Here is a 17,587-nt window from a genome sequence, read left to right as displayed (position 1 = left end):
ATGATGATGATAATGATAACGATGATAATAATAATAACGGCGACGAAACGACGACGATGATAACGTTGTTAACGAAAGAGAATAAGTAAAAACAATCCATTATATTATATTAAGCTTTTGCACCCATTCACGTTCAGCTTTAAGAAGCTACTTATATTTTAATTTCATATTGTTCATTTTGTACAATTATTATCTCAATATAACTTTTATATACAAACAGAATTTACTTAAATATATTAAGAGTCGGGATGTTTTGTTCCGTTTTATCGTAAATACTATATTTTGATTATATTTTGCATCCATACTCTATATACATAGCTTTCTTAACGGTTTAGCTTATCCATCACTTTCCCCCTCTTTCTGTTCTTTTCTCGCAGTCTTTTTCTCTCCCCGCCATCTGCTCAACTTTTCGTTTCGTCTGTGTCTGACGTCTTTCGTGATATTAAAAGTATGTGTATGTATATCTATGTATCAATATATCTCTTTATATGTGTATGTATATCTGTCTATCAATATATCTCTTTATATATATATATATGTGTGTGTGTGTGTGTGTGTGTGTGTGTGTGTGTGTGTGTGTGTGTGTGTGTGTACACATGTATATAGATAGATAGATAGATAGATAGATAGATATGAGTTGTTGCTTGTATTAAAAATTCCTTGCAGTATCAGATATGGACTTTTGTGTTCTGAGTTCAAATCTCACCCATGTCAACTTTACATTTCATACTTTTAAAGGGTAACATTAACGATCAAGTAGTGGGGTGGATAGTATTGACCACTCCCACTAACCTCAAACGTGCTGACTTTGAGCCAAAATTAGAAACGATTATTATTATTAATATTATTATTATTATTATTATTATTTTTATTATTATTACTTAAACAGTGGACTGACAGAATCATTTGAGCGTCGCACAATGTAGCCTGCAATATCTGTTCGGGCTCTTTACGTTCTGAGTTCAAATTCCACCGAGGTCGACTTTGGCTTTTATCCTTTCGGGGTTGATAAATTAAATACCAGTTACGCACTGGGGTCGATGTAATAGACTAGCCCCCTCCCCCCAACTTTCAGGCCTTGTGCCTATTGTAGAAAGGATTATTATTATTATTCGGGAGCAAGCTGGCTGAATCGTTAGCACGCTGGGCAAGATGCTTAGCAGCATCTCGTATGTATTTATGTTTTGAGTTCAAATTCCACCGATATCGATTTTGCTTTTTATCCTTTCGGAGGTCGATAAAATAAGTACAAGTTGAGCAGTGGGTCGATCTAAATGACTTATTCCATCCTCCCAGCTTGGTGACCTTGTGCCAAAATTTGAAACCAATCTTTATTCTTTTACTTGTTTCAGTCATTTGACTATTGCCATGCTGGAGCACCGCCTTTAGTCGAGCAAATCGACCTCAGTACTTATTCTTTGTAAGCCTAGTACTTATTTTATCGGTCCCTTTTTGCTGAACCGCTCAGTTACGGGAACGTTAACACGCCAGCATCGGTTGTCAAGCGATGTTGGGGGACAAAGACAGACACACAAACACACACACACACGCGCGCGCGCGCGACGGACTTCTTTCAGTTTCCCTCTACCGAATCCACTCACAAAGCTTTGGTCGGCCCAAGGCTAAAGTAGAAGACACTTGCCCAAGGCGTCACGCAGTGTGACTGAACCCGGGGACATGTGGTTAGTAAGCAAGCTACTTACCACACAGCCACTATATATTTATTTATTTTTGTCAACAATTTCGTGTACGCTTTTTGTTGCATTACCACTTTCAAAATACAATACTGCGCGCACCTCTATGTACCCGAGGTCGGTGCAGCATTATCATTTGAAATTTTCGACTGTTTCATCAGTTTTGTATTGCTGTGACTTTTGTTTTATTGCTTTGGTATTGTTTTACTGCTTCATCTGCAATGTAGAGCTAATCATTTCGTGTTGTACAATTTTATCAGGTCGTGATTGTGTTTCACATGTGTTTGGTAGCTAATTTGATGTGTACCAGTGTTGAACGGTGTCTGTCTAGAGTGAGTGCTTTAAAATCAGTGTTGCGTGTCTTAGCGTTGAGTGGTAACTCTGTAGAGTATGTAACTCTGTTGAGTATGTAGTTATGTTATCTGTTTGGCAATTGTGTACTAAGTTACTGGCTGCATGAGGGTTGTTTTGTGACGTCAAATGTCGATTATATTGAATATATGTTAAATTATTGAGTGGTGATAACGTAGACTGCATGGCTTATGTGCTATATTGTTGTTCTAAATTGTTTGTTAGGGATTATGTAAAGTGGTGGTTCCCAATCCGATTTTGTAGCGGAGCTCTTATGCGATTTTCCAAAATTTATGGAACCTATATTCTACAAACAAATTCTGCTACCCTAATTTTAATAATTATAAAATTAAACATATTTTTTTAGAGAGATACTTTCTTTATATTTGAAAAAATATATATAATAAATGAAAAAAAAAAGCAACGCTGGTTTTAGATATAAATATGTAACTGATGCAAAATAATTCTCGAAAGTAGAATAATCTTTTCAACTATAGGCACAAGGTCTGACATTTTAAAGCAGGAGGTTAGTCGATTACCTCGACCCAAATGTTCAACTGCTAATTATTTTGTTGGCTCGAAAGGAAAAGTCAAACTCGCCATTATTTGAACTCAGAACGTGAAGACAGACGAAATGCCGCTAGGCATTTTTGTCCGGCGCGCTTACGATTCCGCCAGCTCACCGCCTTTGAAAGGAAAAATAATTCGAAGAATGTTAGTGGTTCCTGAACTGCAATAACCTCTGAAAATTTGGTTCAATAATGGATAATTGAATTCTCCTATCTGATGCAGCATCTTGTCTGTTGTGATATTTTGTTTTTTACTAAGAAATTTAGAAAAACCAGTTTTGCATAGGACTCACTAACAGAACTCGAGTAATCCGTTTTTATAAATCCGGATGTTCGTCAAATATATCGTACAATAAAATTACTTCCAGAACTCTTTCAAACTTAACTTTTAACTGTGTATCTGAATTAATATCAATTTAGTCTCTGTAATCCACTGCCGAAAATCCTATTGTTTCTTTCTGTATATGTAAATGGATTTCATTTTTACCTAGTAATAATATCATTTTATCGAAATTTGGAAGATACTCAAAAATATTATATTGTAATATTCTGCAAAGATGATTTTTAATATCATTGCGGGTTTCAGTCTCTAAAATCCAGTTCATATTCTCAAAGACAATCACTAAAAATCAGAATGCAATGAAAAGTATTCTGTTCTACAGCTGAGATCCAGTATTATAATTTGATAATGGTACCACTTTATGATCGGTTTGAAAGTACTATCTTTTTATTTTTACTGGAATAAACCTGTTCCATTCATTCCTGCAAAGATGACTAGCTATGCAAATCTTGAAAATCATCCTGCATTTGTTAATCTGTCGCAAATTTAAGATCGATAAAATAGACCGACAGCTCCTTCTGCAATTTAAGCCTTCTCACAAAAATACTATTTCGAGTGAGCTATCTAACATCTGTATGTAAAACTAAAATGTTCTAAAATCCTACCCCTCCCTTCCCGTAAAGTTTTGAAAATCCCATTGCAATGGTTCAGGTATAATAAAATTGCTGTACAACATTGCTTCGCGTTGCATGCATGTAATTATCAAATAAGTTCTGCTTTTAATGTCACAGGTAATGTCGTTAAATACATCTTGATAAAGTAGTGTTGCAAATAAATTCAGTTTCGATATTTTTAACAGAATCTGCACTAAACATATACATGTTAACTTTTAAATAAAATATATAAATGCGCCCTTTTAAAGCCTGGCCAGGCTCATGGGCCCGGTTTCCCGGTTACAATGGCGTATGTGTTCCCCAGCTAGACGCCAGTCCATCGCAGCGTTACTCATTATTGCCAGCTGAGTGAACTGGAGCAACGTGAAATGAAGTGTTTTGCTCAAGAACACAACGCGTCGCTCGGTCCAGGGATCGAAGCCACAATCTTACGATCATGATGCTGACACCCTAACCACTAAGCCACGTGCCTCCACAGTATCTTAAGTTAAATAAATTATTCATCAATATGTGCCACACAAACAAGAGCACTATTTTACTTCTGAGTTGAAATCCCTCCAACTTTACTCTTCAACTTTACTTTTCAACTTTCCGTAGTCAATAAAATAAAGCACCAATCAAGAACTGAGATAAGTAAATCAACCAAATGTTCCCTCCCAATTTTAGATGCTGACATATATTTCTAGTTTTTTCTTATGTTCTTTGTCTTCCACTCCATTATCAAACGGGCAACAAACATCAATTACACAACACACTCTTTGAGTATGACAATATCAGGACGGAAGTGCTCTATTTGCCTATCGTCTGAACCTACATGTCCAATAGTATCTTTTCTCGTTTTCATGCATACATTCTGTTTTATGGTCGCGACACTTTTCTGGATGTTCAAATCAAAACCTTTTACAATTTTGCCAATGTAAGTTGTTAGCTACTTTATAATGTTTCCAGATCTTATAACCCTCTAAGCAAGCATCTGCCATTCAGAGACTAAATACGTTACCATCCCTGCTCTTCCATCTATACAATGCAGCCTTCATACTCTACAATGCAGCCTTATCTATAATACATACCTTATCAATATTGGTTCTTATATCTTATATAAGACGTTTTGATTGTTTAATCTGGCGCAAGTAGGATCAACCTCTCTGTCTCTTCAAAACTTCGTTTTTTTAGCCGTTGGAATAACTCCCCATTTTTGATAACCTTCAGTATTATGCAATCATTCCGTGTAAGATTTTCTGTGAGAATCGTTGCTTTCTATAATAGCTTTGAAGATTTCATTGGATTCTTATTCATTCACCTAACATCGTCTCTTCTCGTACTGCTATGAAAAGAACCTTATCACTCTCATCAGCTTTTTAAAACTCGCTACATCTGTTCTCTTATAGGCTTCAACAAGTGCCTGTTGATGTAAAGCTCTGTGAATTACCATATAAATTCTATATTTTCTAGATCGTTCTTTATCGTTTACTACTACTACTACTACTACTACTATTTAGTAGTCTTATTTTTATCACGTGCTTTCACTACACTGCCGAGTGCAGCTCTGCTTGTTCTGTGGGGCTCGTATTTTCACCATATTGAAAGAGCTTTGCGTAGGTTGTGCACAGTGTCTAGTAGTGCTATTTCCTGTATGTTATATACGTTCGTAAGTCCTGGGGTTTTGGTTACAGTTTCGGATATGTATAGAGTTTCTATTCTTCCAAAAGAATTAAACTCATCTTGGAAAACATATAAATTTGCTCAAGATTATCGAATGCCAGGCGATTATGCACCACCTTAAATGGTTTAGTTGACCAGTATTCATAATTTTTTTTTTTTTTTTTTGGTTTTCTTTGTTATTTTTAGCTTGCTTCGTATTCTATAGGTGATTTTGTACGAACCGCTAGGCTACAGGGATGTAAACAAATCAACACCGTTTATCAAATGGTTTTGGAGACAACATAAACACAGACACACATATGTATGTACACACACACACAAACATACACACACACACGCACACACACACATACACATACGACGTACTTCTTCAAAGTTTCCGTCTACCACATTTATTCACTAGATATTGGAGCTATCGAAGAAGACACTTGCCTAAGGTACTGCGCAATGAGACTGAACACTAAATCACATACCTGCAAAGGTACTTATTAGCTACACAGCCATGCCTGTTTATGCATATATATATATATATATATATATATATACATATATATATGTGTGTGTATGTATGTATGTATGTATGCATGTAGGTAGGTAGGTAGGTAGGTAGGTAGAGCTAGGTGCACAGATATGCATATATGCACATATAATACACATAGATAACAAATATATACTCATACAAGTTCATGCGTATACACACACACATACATATATACACTCACACGCATGTATATACCATACACGTCCATAGACACATATGCGTTCATTCTCTTCTTTTTGGCCCTCAATTCGAGATGGAGTTATAAGAGAGTTATTATGACGCACACCATATCTTGGGCACATACATGTGTTACTTTAGTGTTCCACACTGAGAGAAAGTACTCAATGTTGACTGGAAGACAGTGAGATAGTGAATATTTATATTAGTAATTAAAGCCTGTTAGTTTCTCAAACATCTAAGTAATCTCCGTCTCTACTACCAATGGGAACCCCAAGGAATTGCGTGCTTTACTAAGTATAATTTTAATAATGAATCATATATATATATATATATATATATATACATACATACATATGTGTGTATATATATGTATGAATATATATATGCATACATATATATATATATATTCAGATGAATATGGTACATAAGCTGAGGCACAAGAATTTAGTACGGTATTATTCATACAATTTCAAAGTAAGGTGATTAAAATGAAAATAAAATCTTCTTGAAAAGCTTAGTAACTTCTATGCTGGAGTGAGATACCATATTCTTTGTCTATCTCATTAACTTCTTGGAGATTTTAGGTAAAATTATCCTAATATATCCATCTGTTCTAATTTAAATTAAATTCTGTCTTTGTGCAGCTGAAGATTGCTCTGCATTTTAAACTGATGTAATGATTGCATTGTTAAATTAAATGGAGTTGCAGGAACCGATCGTACTGCATTACCTCTGGATATCCTTGTGGCTTATTTTGATATATATATATATATAAAGTGTAGGTTGCATACGAGTGGGTATATGTTTATAAAAAAATGTTTGAAAACGCCAATATATAAGATAAATTTCAATTTTCTTAGAGATTTTACATGTTTCGGTTCTTCTTGAAAAAACGAACATTATCAAAAATATTTTTAAAAGTTAAGTGTAATAAAAAAGTTCATAATTGTTTCTTACTGGTCTCAACAGAGCTCACGTGGTGGTGTTTTGTGGGTGGGGAGCATAATGGCTGTCTTGTGCGTTGGCTAGATTCGTTGGCTGTAATCGTGAAAATGACCGTTGGTCGTAAGATCAGTAGTAGCAGTGGCCGATGGTCGTAGTAGTAGTAGTAGTGACCGTGGAGTGGTGGTGGTGGTGGTGGTTGGAGTTGTGGAAGCAGTTCATTGGCTGCAGTAGTAGCAGTAGCAGCGGCAGTGGAAGTGACCGTAGCAGTAGCAATGGAAGAGACTGTTGGTCGTAGTAGTAGTAGTAGTGACCGTGGTGGTTGGAGTTGTAGCAGTAGTTCAATGGCTATAGTAGTAGTAGTGTAGTAGTAGTAGTAGTAGTAGTAGTAGTTAGTAGTAGTAGTAGTAGTAGTAGTAGTAGTAGTAGTAGTAGTAGTAGTATATATATACATATATACATATATATATATATATATATATATATATATATATATATAAATGGTTTACTGTACGAAAGAATATATCTATAAGTTTTAACCCATTCTGTCAATGAACCATTTATCTGTGTGTGTATGAACACGCGTGTGCAAATGTCTATGTGGTAGTATAGTATAAAGCTATATGGGAGCTACGTAACTTATTTACTATACATTAAATAAGATCAACACACAGCAATCTGATTTGTGCGTTTGCATGTGTACGTGTGTGTGTGTATGTGTGTTTATAGGCTTTTAAGCAAATTATTCAGTCTTCTCTATTTTGACAATTTAAGTGAAATTATTTCGAGAATATAATTTGCTGAGATTTTACAGAATATAGAAACACAAAATATGAAGTTAACCATATATCTCGTCAGTAAATTGTTTGAAATATATCTTAACAAAAAATGGATGCTTCTATAGAAAATAGAACCGCAAAATAATGGCTTAATAATCCGAAAATCTCAATTCATTCAAGCAACAAGTCTTCATAGAAATATAATACTTTTAGTTTTTTAATATATTTTCTTGTAGTTTTATAGATTGTTAATTCTTATGAATGCGTAAAAGAGGTGTTAGAAAATTATTAATATTTCCATAGGAAAATACATCAGAATTTTTCATAAAAACATTTCTTAGTAGGAAACGTCCATGCATTTAAATGATTCCTTCACGAATCTTTTAAGGCTTTTACTAAGAGGAATTAGGCTCCATATTTTTTTTTTCGTAAATACTGGGATCAATGTAATAGACTAAAGCACTTGAAGACCCTGAAATAACGCTCCGCCGATATTTCTAATATATGTATGGAGGCGAACGGGCAGAATCGTTAGCACGCGGGGGAAAATACTTCGTCCGTCTTTACGTTCTGAGTTCAAATTTTGCCGAGGTCGACCTTGTCTTTCATCCTTTCAGTGTCGATAAAATAAGTATCAGCTGATCACTGGTAATCGATTTATACCTCCACCCGCGAAATGACTGGCATTGTTTCAAAATTTGAAACTAATATTTTTATCGTATGTGACAGTCGCTAGCTATCTATATCTCGGGTAAAACTAGCAGATTATTTGTTCCTCAAGTGAAATTGCATTATCATTTATATCTACTCCCAGTTTATTTCAACTTATTTCTTTAAACCACGGTACTTATTCTCTTGGTTCTCTTATGCCGACCTGCTTAAGAGGACGTAAACAATCCAAAACTTGTTGTCAAGCGGTGTAGAGGGCCAAACACAAAGTTTCTCTCTCTCTCTCTCTTTCTCACATACTCGCACACACACACACACACACACACACATATATATATATATATATATATATATATATAATGATACGTTAAAGTCGAAGGATTCAGGTGTTGGAAGTTAGTAAGCGTTGAACAGTAGATAGAAGACATAAAAGCAGCTTTCACGAACAATGGTAGTTTATTGGCGTAGAAGGTTGTAAATTTTTCCTATATCGAGGTTCGATAAGCTGAAAAAAGTTATTTTGTAGTTCATGGTTAACAACAAGGTTACTATGTATACGAATAAAATCTATATATATATATAATATATATATATATATATATATATATATATATATATATATATAGATATATATATATATAGGGAAAATTCACAAACAAAACAAAAGACGAAGACAGGTGGTGTAAACAACAAACAGATATTAGTATAACGCTCGGGAAGTGAAAAAGTCTTTAACGTTTCGAGCCTACGCTCTTCCACAGAAAGAAACAAGGAGAGAAAATAAAGAATGTTTTGTGGCTAGCGATCTATCTTGCCGAATATACTCTTTACTCTTTTTTACTCTTTTACTTGTTTCAGTCATTTGACTGTGGCCATGCTTGAGCACCACCTTTAGTCGAGCAAATCGACTCCAGGAACTATTCTTTGTAAGCCTAGTACTTATTCTATAGGTCTCTTTTGTCGAACTGCTAAGTTACAGGGACGTAAATACACCAGCATCGGTTGTCAAGCGATGTTGGGGGGACAAACACAGACACACAAACACATACACACACATACATATATATACATATATACGACGGGCTTCTTTCAGTTTCCGTCTACCAAATCCACTCACAAGGCTTTGGTCGGCCCGAGGCTATAGTAGAAGACACTTGCCCAAGGTGCCACGTATAAATATATATATATATATATATATATATATATCTTTTAAGGCTATTTGAGGAATTAGGCTTCATGTATTTTACAAACACTGGACTTCTTTCAGTTTCCGTCAACTGGTAAACACTTAGTAAGCGTTGGTCATCTTAAAACTCCTACATTTTCTCCATCTCAGGTAAAACTGACAACATTCACTCTGTCTTGGATAGCAGTTTTAAATTACATTCTATATCTTAGGTAAGATTATCTATGAATTATCGTAAAACTTTCAGATTATCCTTAATGTGCTCTGATTAACTACCTGATAATCTATTACCTTTGTGAAATATCTGTTTATATCTTAGGAAACTCTAACAAATATGTAGGCAAGTCTACAAAATCATCAAATATTTAACACTCGCATATTATCGTTATCTGAATTAAGGCTCCAAGTACTCCCTCTCCACCTCTCTTCCTCACTCCCTCACTTCCTCTCCTCCCCACTCTCTTTCTCAAATAACATTCACAGATTATTTCAATTTTTGGTGGTTTTCTAAGATTATTTCCAAAAGAGGAAACACACGATGATTATCTTTATCTCAGGTAACACGCTCTCAATTAATAAGCAAGGTACTCTGCCTTTTGTAATACTGCAAAACTATGTCAAATATTCTCTGTTTGAGGTAAATTTTCCATATTAAGTAACATTGTTAAATCACTCAGTCTCAGATAACAGCCACAGATTATCATAGCTTTTATTACTGGTTTATCATTATCTTAATTAACAATAAAAAAAATGTCTCTAACGGAGGAGTACCATCTCATCTCTGTCTTAGATAAAATTTACATATATCTTAAGTAACTGTCTTAGAGTACCATTACCTCAGGCAACATTGTCAGATTATCTCCTTCAAAAAAAAAACTTAGATTACCGCTATAATTCTTGACACTCTATGATTATCCCTAGCTTTCGTCGACATTTTGAAATTATCATTCTCTTAACACTTTCATAATATATCTATGCTAAGTAACACTTGATTATTGTCTTAAGTAACACACACATAGATTATTCCTGAATTATTTCAGAGATACTAGATTATCTCTTTCTCAGATAATTCTCTTAGATAGTTGTGTCAGTCTTGGGTTACAGTACCAGAACATTTTTATAAATAGCACTCTTTTATCATCACCATCATAGGTAGCAATTTTAGATAACACTTCCAGACAATAGCTATCATAACACCCCGCGATTATCTATAACTCTGACAAAATTCCCATATTTCTTTCTCTAGTTACGCTACAAGATTATCTATATATTAAGTAATAATCCTAGATTATCTCTATCATAGAAACAGTATTCTATCATCTCTAAAGTAACATACACAATTTTTTTTTCTGAAGTTACACTGTCATATTGAACCTATAATGCATAATAACCTCGTATTATCTGTCTTATTTCTTATTTAGCCAGCTCAGATTAACTTTATATTGTTGGTAACACAGATAGATTACCTCCATCTTAGATAACACTACCAGATTATCTATAACTAGTCCTAAATTAATTGCATCATAAGTAATACTCTTAGTTAACAACCAGATTACCTCTATATTGATTAACACTACCGGATTAGACGCATTTTAAAGTAATATTCTCCGATTAAAACTGGCTCATTATCTCCCTCCGTCTTAGGTAACTCTCACAAACTAACTCTACCTCAGGTAACAGTTTCAGATGATCTTTGTCAGAGTTAACACTATCGGATTATTACCCTCGTTGGTGATGGCAATAATCAGGTATGCTCTGTGTCTAACTTTATTTTTGGTAATAATCCCGGATTATCTATATCTTAGGTAACACTACCAGATTATATCTATCACAGATAACGCTGACATATTGTCTAAGTCTTAGGTAACATTACCAGATTATATCTAACTAGCAGTATCGCCCGGCGTTGCTCGGGTTTGTTTTCTTTTCGACCCTTTAGAATTGGAATTTTTGAAAAGTAAAAGCTTTTGCATTATGTAACTTGTTATTCTCTTTAAGCGAACATTTTTCTGGTTGAAATACACCGAAAAATGGCGACACAGCAGTCAAAAAAATCGTAAAAGATAGGGATTTGCATAGGAAAAAGGCACCTTTTTGATGTAAATAATCTTTGGTGTTAACATGGTCCGATTTGAATTTTTTCTTCTACGGGAGGAAGAGCAAACCTTCTTCTATCATACTCTCAATTTTGGTCAACTTGCGCCGCAGGGTCTCGGAGGAGATAGTGTTAGTTGAAAGCTACCAAACCTGCCATACACAGACAACTTCAGCTTTATATATAGAGAGATTTACGTCACACTCCGCTGTTACCTTATATATTACATAACACTATTTCTATCTTAATACATTGTTCCTGTCTTAATTAACATTACCAGAATATCTCATATCTTAACTAACTTTGTCAGGTTAACTCATATGAAGTAACACTGCGTTACTTTCTATATCTACCCAGTTTGAGGAAAACTAAAATAACTGTTTCAAAATGCAATTACGTCTACGATCACAGCGAATCTGAACAAAAGATTAAAGCGCAGGATAGATCCATACGAAGCCCACATGACCACTTCATATCTACTCATTGTTTCCTATTTATCCCTCTCTCCCTCATGTTTCTCTCTCTCTCCCTTCCTCTCTCTCTCTCCTCTCTCTCTCTCTCTCTCTCTATCTATCTATCTATCTATCTATCTATCTATCTATCTATCTGTCTATCTATCTGTCTATCTGTATTTCTCTTTTGTCTCAATAAGATAAAATCGACATAAATTGTAGATATAGATAAACTGATAATCACAAACGGACGAATTTATTTAATTATTGAGACCGTTATTTAGGGGTTTTAGTTGATAGTGTCGATTCTTGTATATTACTGGTGCTTATATTATCGACCGATGAAAGAAGAACAGCAAATCTGATGCTTATTTTCGCACAAGGTCAGCAATTTTAAGGGGAAGAGGAACTCGATTACATCGACCCCCATCCCCAGTGCTCAACTAGTAATTAGAGCGGAAAAAACTGCTGCTGGGCATTTTTTTCTGGCACGGTAACGTTTTTGCCAGATTCTGAAGAGGGCTACAGAAGCATAATTATTCCCGGCAGAAGAGCAGGCCATCACCACCAGATATATCTAAAAAATATTCATAACACTTGTGTTGGATAGTTCCAGAAACAATCAAAGCGGCGAGCTGGCAGAAACGTTAGCACGCCGGGCGAAATGCGTAGCCGAATTTCGTCTGCCGTTACGTTCTGACTTCAAATTCCGCCGAGGTCGACTTTGCCTTTCATCCTTTCGGGGGTTCATTTAAATAAGTACCAGTTACGCACTGGGGTCGATGTAATCGACTTAATCCATTTGTCTGTCCTTGTTTGTCCCCTCTATGTTTAGCCCCTTGTGGGCAATAAAGAAATAATAAACAATAAAGCATATTGTATTCTACGATGTCTTTCACCAGCTTCACCACGTGCCTACTTAGGAGACACAATAACATTATAAAGTTATTCTATATATTCTTAGCCACAACATTTCACATGATTCAAAAAAAAATCCATGGTACTTATAGTAACTTCCACCAATCTTAAAAAATAACAATGTGAAAAGTTTATGGAACTTTATGATACAGATAGACCACCATTTGGAACATAAGCCTGGCATATTCCTCCATGGTAATAAGAATATTAAGTAGCAACATAGGACTACCAAGTGACTATAAAGTTGTACAGAAGCAATCTAAAAAGTTTTTTTAAATAAATGAATAAATAAATATCAGAAATACTAAATTTCTAAATCTCTCGTAGAGACATGTACGGTGGTGGGGAGATAGAATGGTTGTATACTGTCAATCTAACACGAACGTGACAGTAGGGGGGTACACCACCGCTGTTTAGCCCTAGGAATCATCGACGCCTCCAAAAAAAAAATGTGTCAAAGCCATCGATGCTTCCTAGGGCTAAACAGCGGTAGTGTACTGTCACGTTCGTGTTAGATTGACAGTATACAACCAATAAATAAATAGTTGTTGAATAAATCAGTTAACGAATGAGTCTATCATCACATCTCATCTGTAACTGGTACAAGTGGAGTGATACACAATCTTTTATTCAAGGCCATCGATATATTACCTATAATTTTAAACACGGAACGTCCTTTGAACACTTTTATTAACTATAGTCATTCTCATTAACCTTAAGTATCGCTGTTGAACTTGCATGCGTACATGAATTTTGTCCAAGTTGTAGCATAATTCTTGTTTTCAGAAAGAAAAACAAGATGACCACAGTTATAAATCTGAACCTGAAAAATTCCCCCTCCTCCATCGCCTAATAATGTTTATTCAAATTTCAGGTGTTGCAGTACCGGTAAGACAATATTTCACTGAAAAGGTTAAGTAAAACACCCCAGAGATGTCCTTGCATTTAAAGAAGACTTCTACATGTTCCACAATTATATTTTTGAACTTCTTATCCAAACATCGTAGTATGCTCCCTTCACAAAAATTTATTTATTAATCTTGTACAGGTGTAATTTTAATTGACTTACATTATTATCATATGTTATCCTCGATTCGACTAAATAATATAATTAAACTTGAATCTAATATTGCATATTATTGTTTCATTGCAGAAGCAAGTTTACTATAGATCCAGAACAATGTTACAACTGTGCAACAAAACATACCAGAAGTGTTTGGTATGGACGATTGCAATCCTTCTCATCACAGTTCATATCAGTGAACAGAGTAGTCCAGGAATGAAGAGGAAAATAGACTGTCGGTAGGTATTATATTCTTAAATTTACATTAACATAACAGCAACAACAATACAGCCTAAACATTTGGGTGAAGGTCTATTCGATTACATCGACGCCAGTGCTCGACTGGCACTTATTTTATTGAGCCCAAAAGGTTGAAAAGCAAAGTCGACCGTGGTGGCATTTGAACTCCGAACGTAAAGCCAACGGAAATGCCGAAAAGCATTGTGTCCAGCCTGCTAACGATTCTTATTTCTTTATTGCCCTCAAGGGGCTAAACATAGAAGGAACAAACAAGGACATATAAAGGTATTAAGTCGATTACCTTGACCCCCAGTGCGTAACTGGTACTTAATTTATCGACCGCGAAAGGATGAAAGGCAAAGTCAATCTCGGCAAAATTTGAACTCAGAACGTAGCGGCAGACGAAATACCTATTTCTATACTACCCACAAGGGGCTAAACACAGAAAGTATAAACAAGGAAAGACAAACAGATTAAGTCGATTATATCGACCCCAGTGCGTAACTGGTACTTAATTTATTGACCCCGAAAGGATGAAAGGCAAAGTCGACCTCGGCGGAATTTGTATGTATGTATGTATGTATGTATGTATGCATGTATGTATGTATGCATGTATGCATGCATGCATGTATGTAGGTAGGTATGTATGTATGCATGTATGTATGTGTTGCTCAGCCTGTACGTCCGAGCAACCCTGAGCACCCTGTCTTGGTCTCGGTATTGCAACGTAATACGGTGAGTATTGTTGGTGTTGATTAAGGCGGGATGGTTTGTGCGTCATTTTCTCTGTTTAGCTATTGATATGCAATTGGTGTGGTGACTGACATCGCTCTAAGGAGGTTACGAGTCGGCGACAAGAGCCAAAATTAGCCAAAATAGTTGATGGACCTGTAGCTAGGCACCTGGAAAGTTAGATCCAGGCTGTCTAACAATAGTCTATTAATTAAGTGTCTATAGATTCAGTCCTATCTCCTTAATCTTTGTTTCTTTCAGGTCGTTCAACAGACATATAGGTTATCTGTGGGGTTTTTCAGAGAACCTCAACTTGAAGGACTTCCAGACTCTTTCCTGCTTTTAGTCTGGATTCGTTCTTTTAGTTGCTACTTTTGTTTCTTTTTATATACTCTCTACGACGATTTCCAACTTTTCAAATATCTCTGCCCTACCGTAACAAAATAGTAAAATCGTTGCTGTTGATGCTGCCAAAAGCCTTTGGTCGGTTTTATGCTTAAAGGGGAGAGACCTAGATTTCTTGATGCCGCTATATGACCTTTGGCACCCTTCAACTAGAAACTCTCAAGACAAGACGATCTCATTTGCTTCAGCTCTGGGTATTTTTAGACATAAGACCCGTAATGCGCCTGAAGCAGACGCAACAACAGCCACAGGCTCCAGCTTTGTAGCCTAAAATAGCCACTGCATCTACTGGGATATTCCAACCTCTCTTTTTCTTTTGCTTTCTCTTCTAATAAACCCTCCCGACTACATATTGCTTTGGGCCGCTTCCACTTTGTTAGGTGGTAGAATTTATGCCTTCCGCTTAGAACAACGCTCAAATTCTCAAGCCATGTTGCAATAAGGATCCAGCATCCTAGTTTTAAGAAAAAGTTCTTAAAAAGTCGAGTTAACAGCAAACTGGGAAGTTTTATCTTTTATCTTTTATTTATTTCAGTGACTTGACTGCGGTCATGCTGGGGCACCGCCTTGAAGAATTTTTGTCGAATGAATCGACACCATTACTTATTCTATTTTCGTAAAGGTGGTGAACTGGCAGAAACGTTAGCACGCCGGGCGAAATGCTCAGCAGTATTTCTTCTGCCGCTACGTTCTGAGTTCAAATTCCGCCGAGGTCGACTTTGCCTTTCATCCTTTCGGGGTCGATAAATTAAGTACCAGTTACGCACTGGGGTCGATATAATCGACTTAATCCCTTTGTCTGTCCTTGTTTGTCCTCTCTGTGTTTAGCCCCTTGTGGGTAGTAAAGAAATAGGTATTTCGTCTGCCGCTACGTTCTTAGTTCAAATTCCGCCAAAGTCAACTTTGCCTTTCATCCTTTCGGGATCGATTAAATAAGTACCAGTTACGCACTGGGATAGATATAATCGACTTAATCCGTTTGTCCTCTCTGTGTTTAGCCCCTTGTGGGTAATAAAGAAATAGGAATTTCGTTTGCCGGTTACGTTCTGAGCTCAGATTCCGCCGGGGTCGACTTTGCCTTTCATCCTTTCGATGTCGAATAAATAAGTACCAGTTACGCACTAGGGTCAATGTAATCGACTTAATCCCTTTGTTTGTCCTCTCTGTGTTTAGCCCCCTGTAGGCAATAAAGAAAGAAAATATTTTCGTAAAGCATGGTACTTATTCTTTTGCCGGACCTCTAAGTTACGGCGACACAAAAACACCAACGGCTGTTGTAAACTGGTATTGGTGAACAAACACATATGCAATGACACACACACATAGATATATACATATATAAATATACGACGGGCCTCTTGCAGTTTCCGTCTACCAAATCCACTCACAGGGCTTTGGTCAACCCAAGGCTGTAGCAGAAGGCACTTGCCTAAGGTGCCACGCACTGGGACTGAACCCGGGACCAGGTAACTGAGAAGCAAACTTCTTACCACACAATCACACCTGTGCCTATACATTGCGTTTATATAGAACAAGAAATGCCTCAAATATGAAGAACTTAAGAAACTGTGAGATACGAAGATGCTAACATACGGTATTTCCTGTAGATATCACCAACGAACAGTAAAGCAAGACAGTTACTGCTCGAATGGAGTGGTTATAACAGTGCACACTTAATGTAGTGGGTGAACAGATAACGAAGGAAAAGGCGTGCTACAATGTGATTCCAAATATCCCGCATATTTCCTACTAGAATAAATGCTACATTGTTCAGTGGAAAAGATAATGTCGGAAGTTGCCGAAATATTTGTGAAGCAATCGATAGCTGATTGAGAGCGTGAGCGCGGGTCACGTGTTATAAATAAATGAATGTGTGTGTAGATAGATAGATAGATAGATAGATAGATAGATAGATAGATAGATAGATAGATAGATAGATAGATAGATAGATAGATAGATAGATAGATAGATAGATTCACTACTTAGCAGCTATCTCATTAGTTTTGAAATGACTTCTAATCGGAAACTAAAATAGAATTTATTTTTATGCAAAACTATGTATCTAAAATCAAGTCCTACGCATTCGTGCGTGTGTGTGTGTAGAAATGTAAATATATATATATATATATATATAAGTGTATGTTTCTATTCTTTT

The 17,587-nt window shown here is 36.0% G+C and overlaps 1 protein-coding gene across 2 annotated transcripts in view; it reads left to right on the top strand.

Annotated features, from left to right (window-relative positions):
- Window positions 1–17,587, top strand: part of LOC115214332 (abdominal ganglion neuropeptide L11-like) — a 103,642-nt gene that overhangs the window by 39,795 nt on the left and 46,260 nt on the right. The window contains exons 1-2 of one of the 2 annotated variants that reach the window (XM_029783515.2): window positions 843–885; window positions 14,141–14,294. In XM_029783515.2, coding sequence (XP_029639375.2) covers window position 885; window positions 14,141–14,294 — 155 coding nt within the window. In that variant the 5' untranslated portion in view covers window positions 843–884. Of the gene's footprint in view, window positions 1–842; window positions 886–14,140; window positions 14,295–17,587 lie in introns of those variants that run through there. The other variant, XM_036504848.1, reaches the window with a different exon arrangement.

Source organism: Octopus sinensis, linkage group LG7, assembly GCF_006345805.1.
Source record: "Octopus sinensis linkage group LG7, ASM634580v1, whole genome shotgun sequence".
NCBI classification, from domain to species: Eukaryota; Metazoa; Mollusca; class Cephalopoda; order Octopoda; family Octopodidae; genus Octopus; species Octopus sinensis.
Note: the sequence above shows the minus strand (reverse complement) of the source record. Positions and strands in the feature narration are given on the sequence as shown.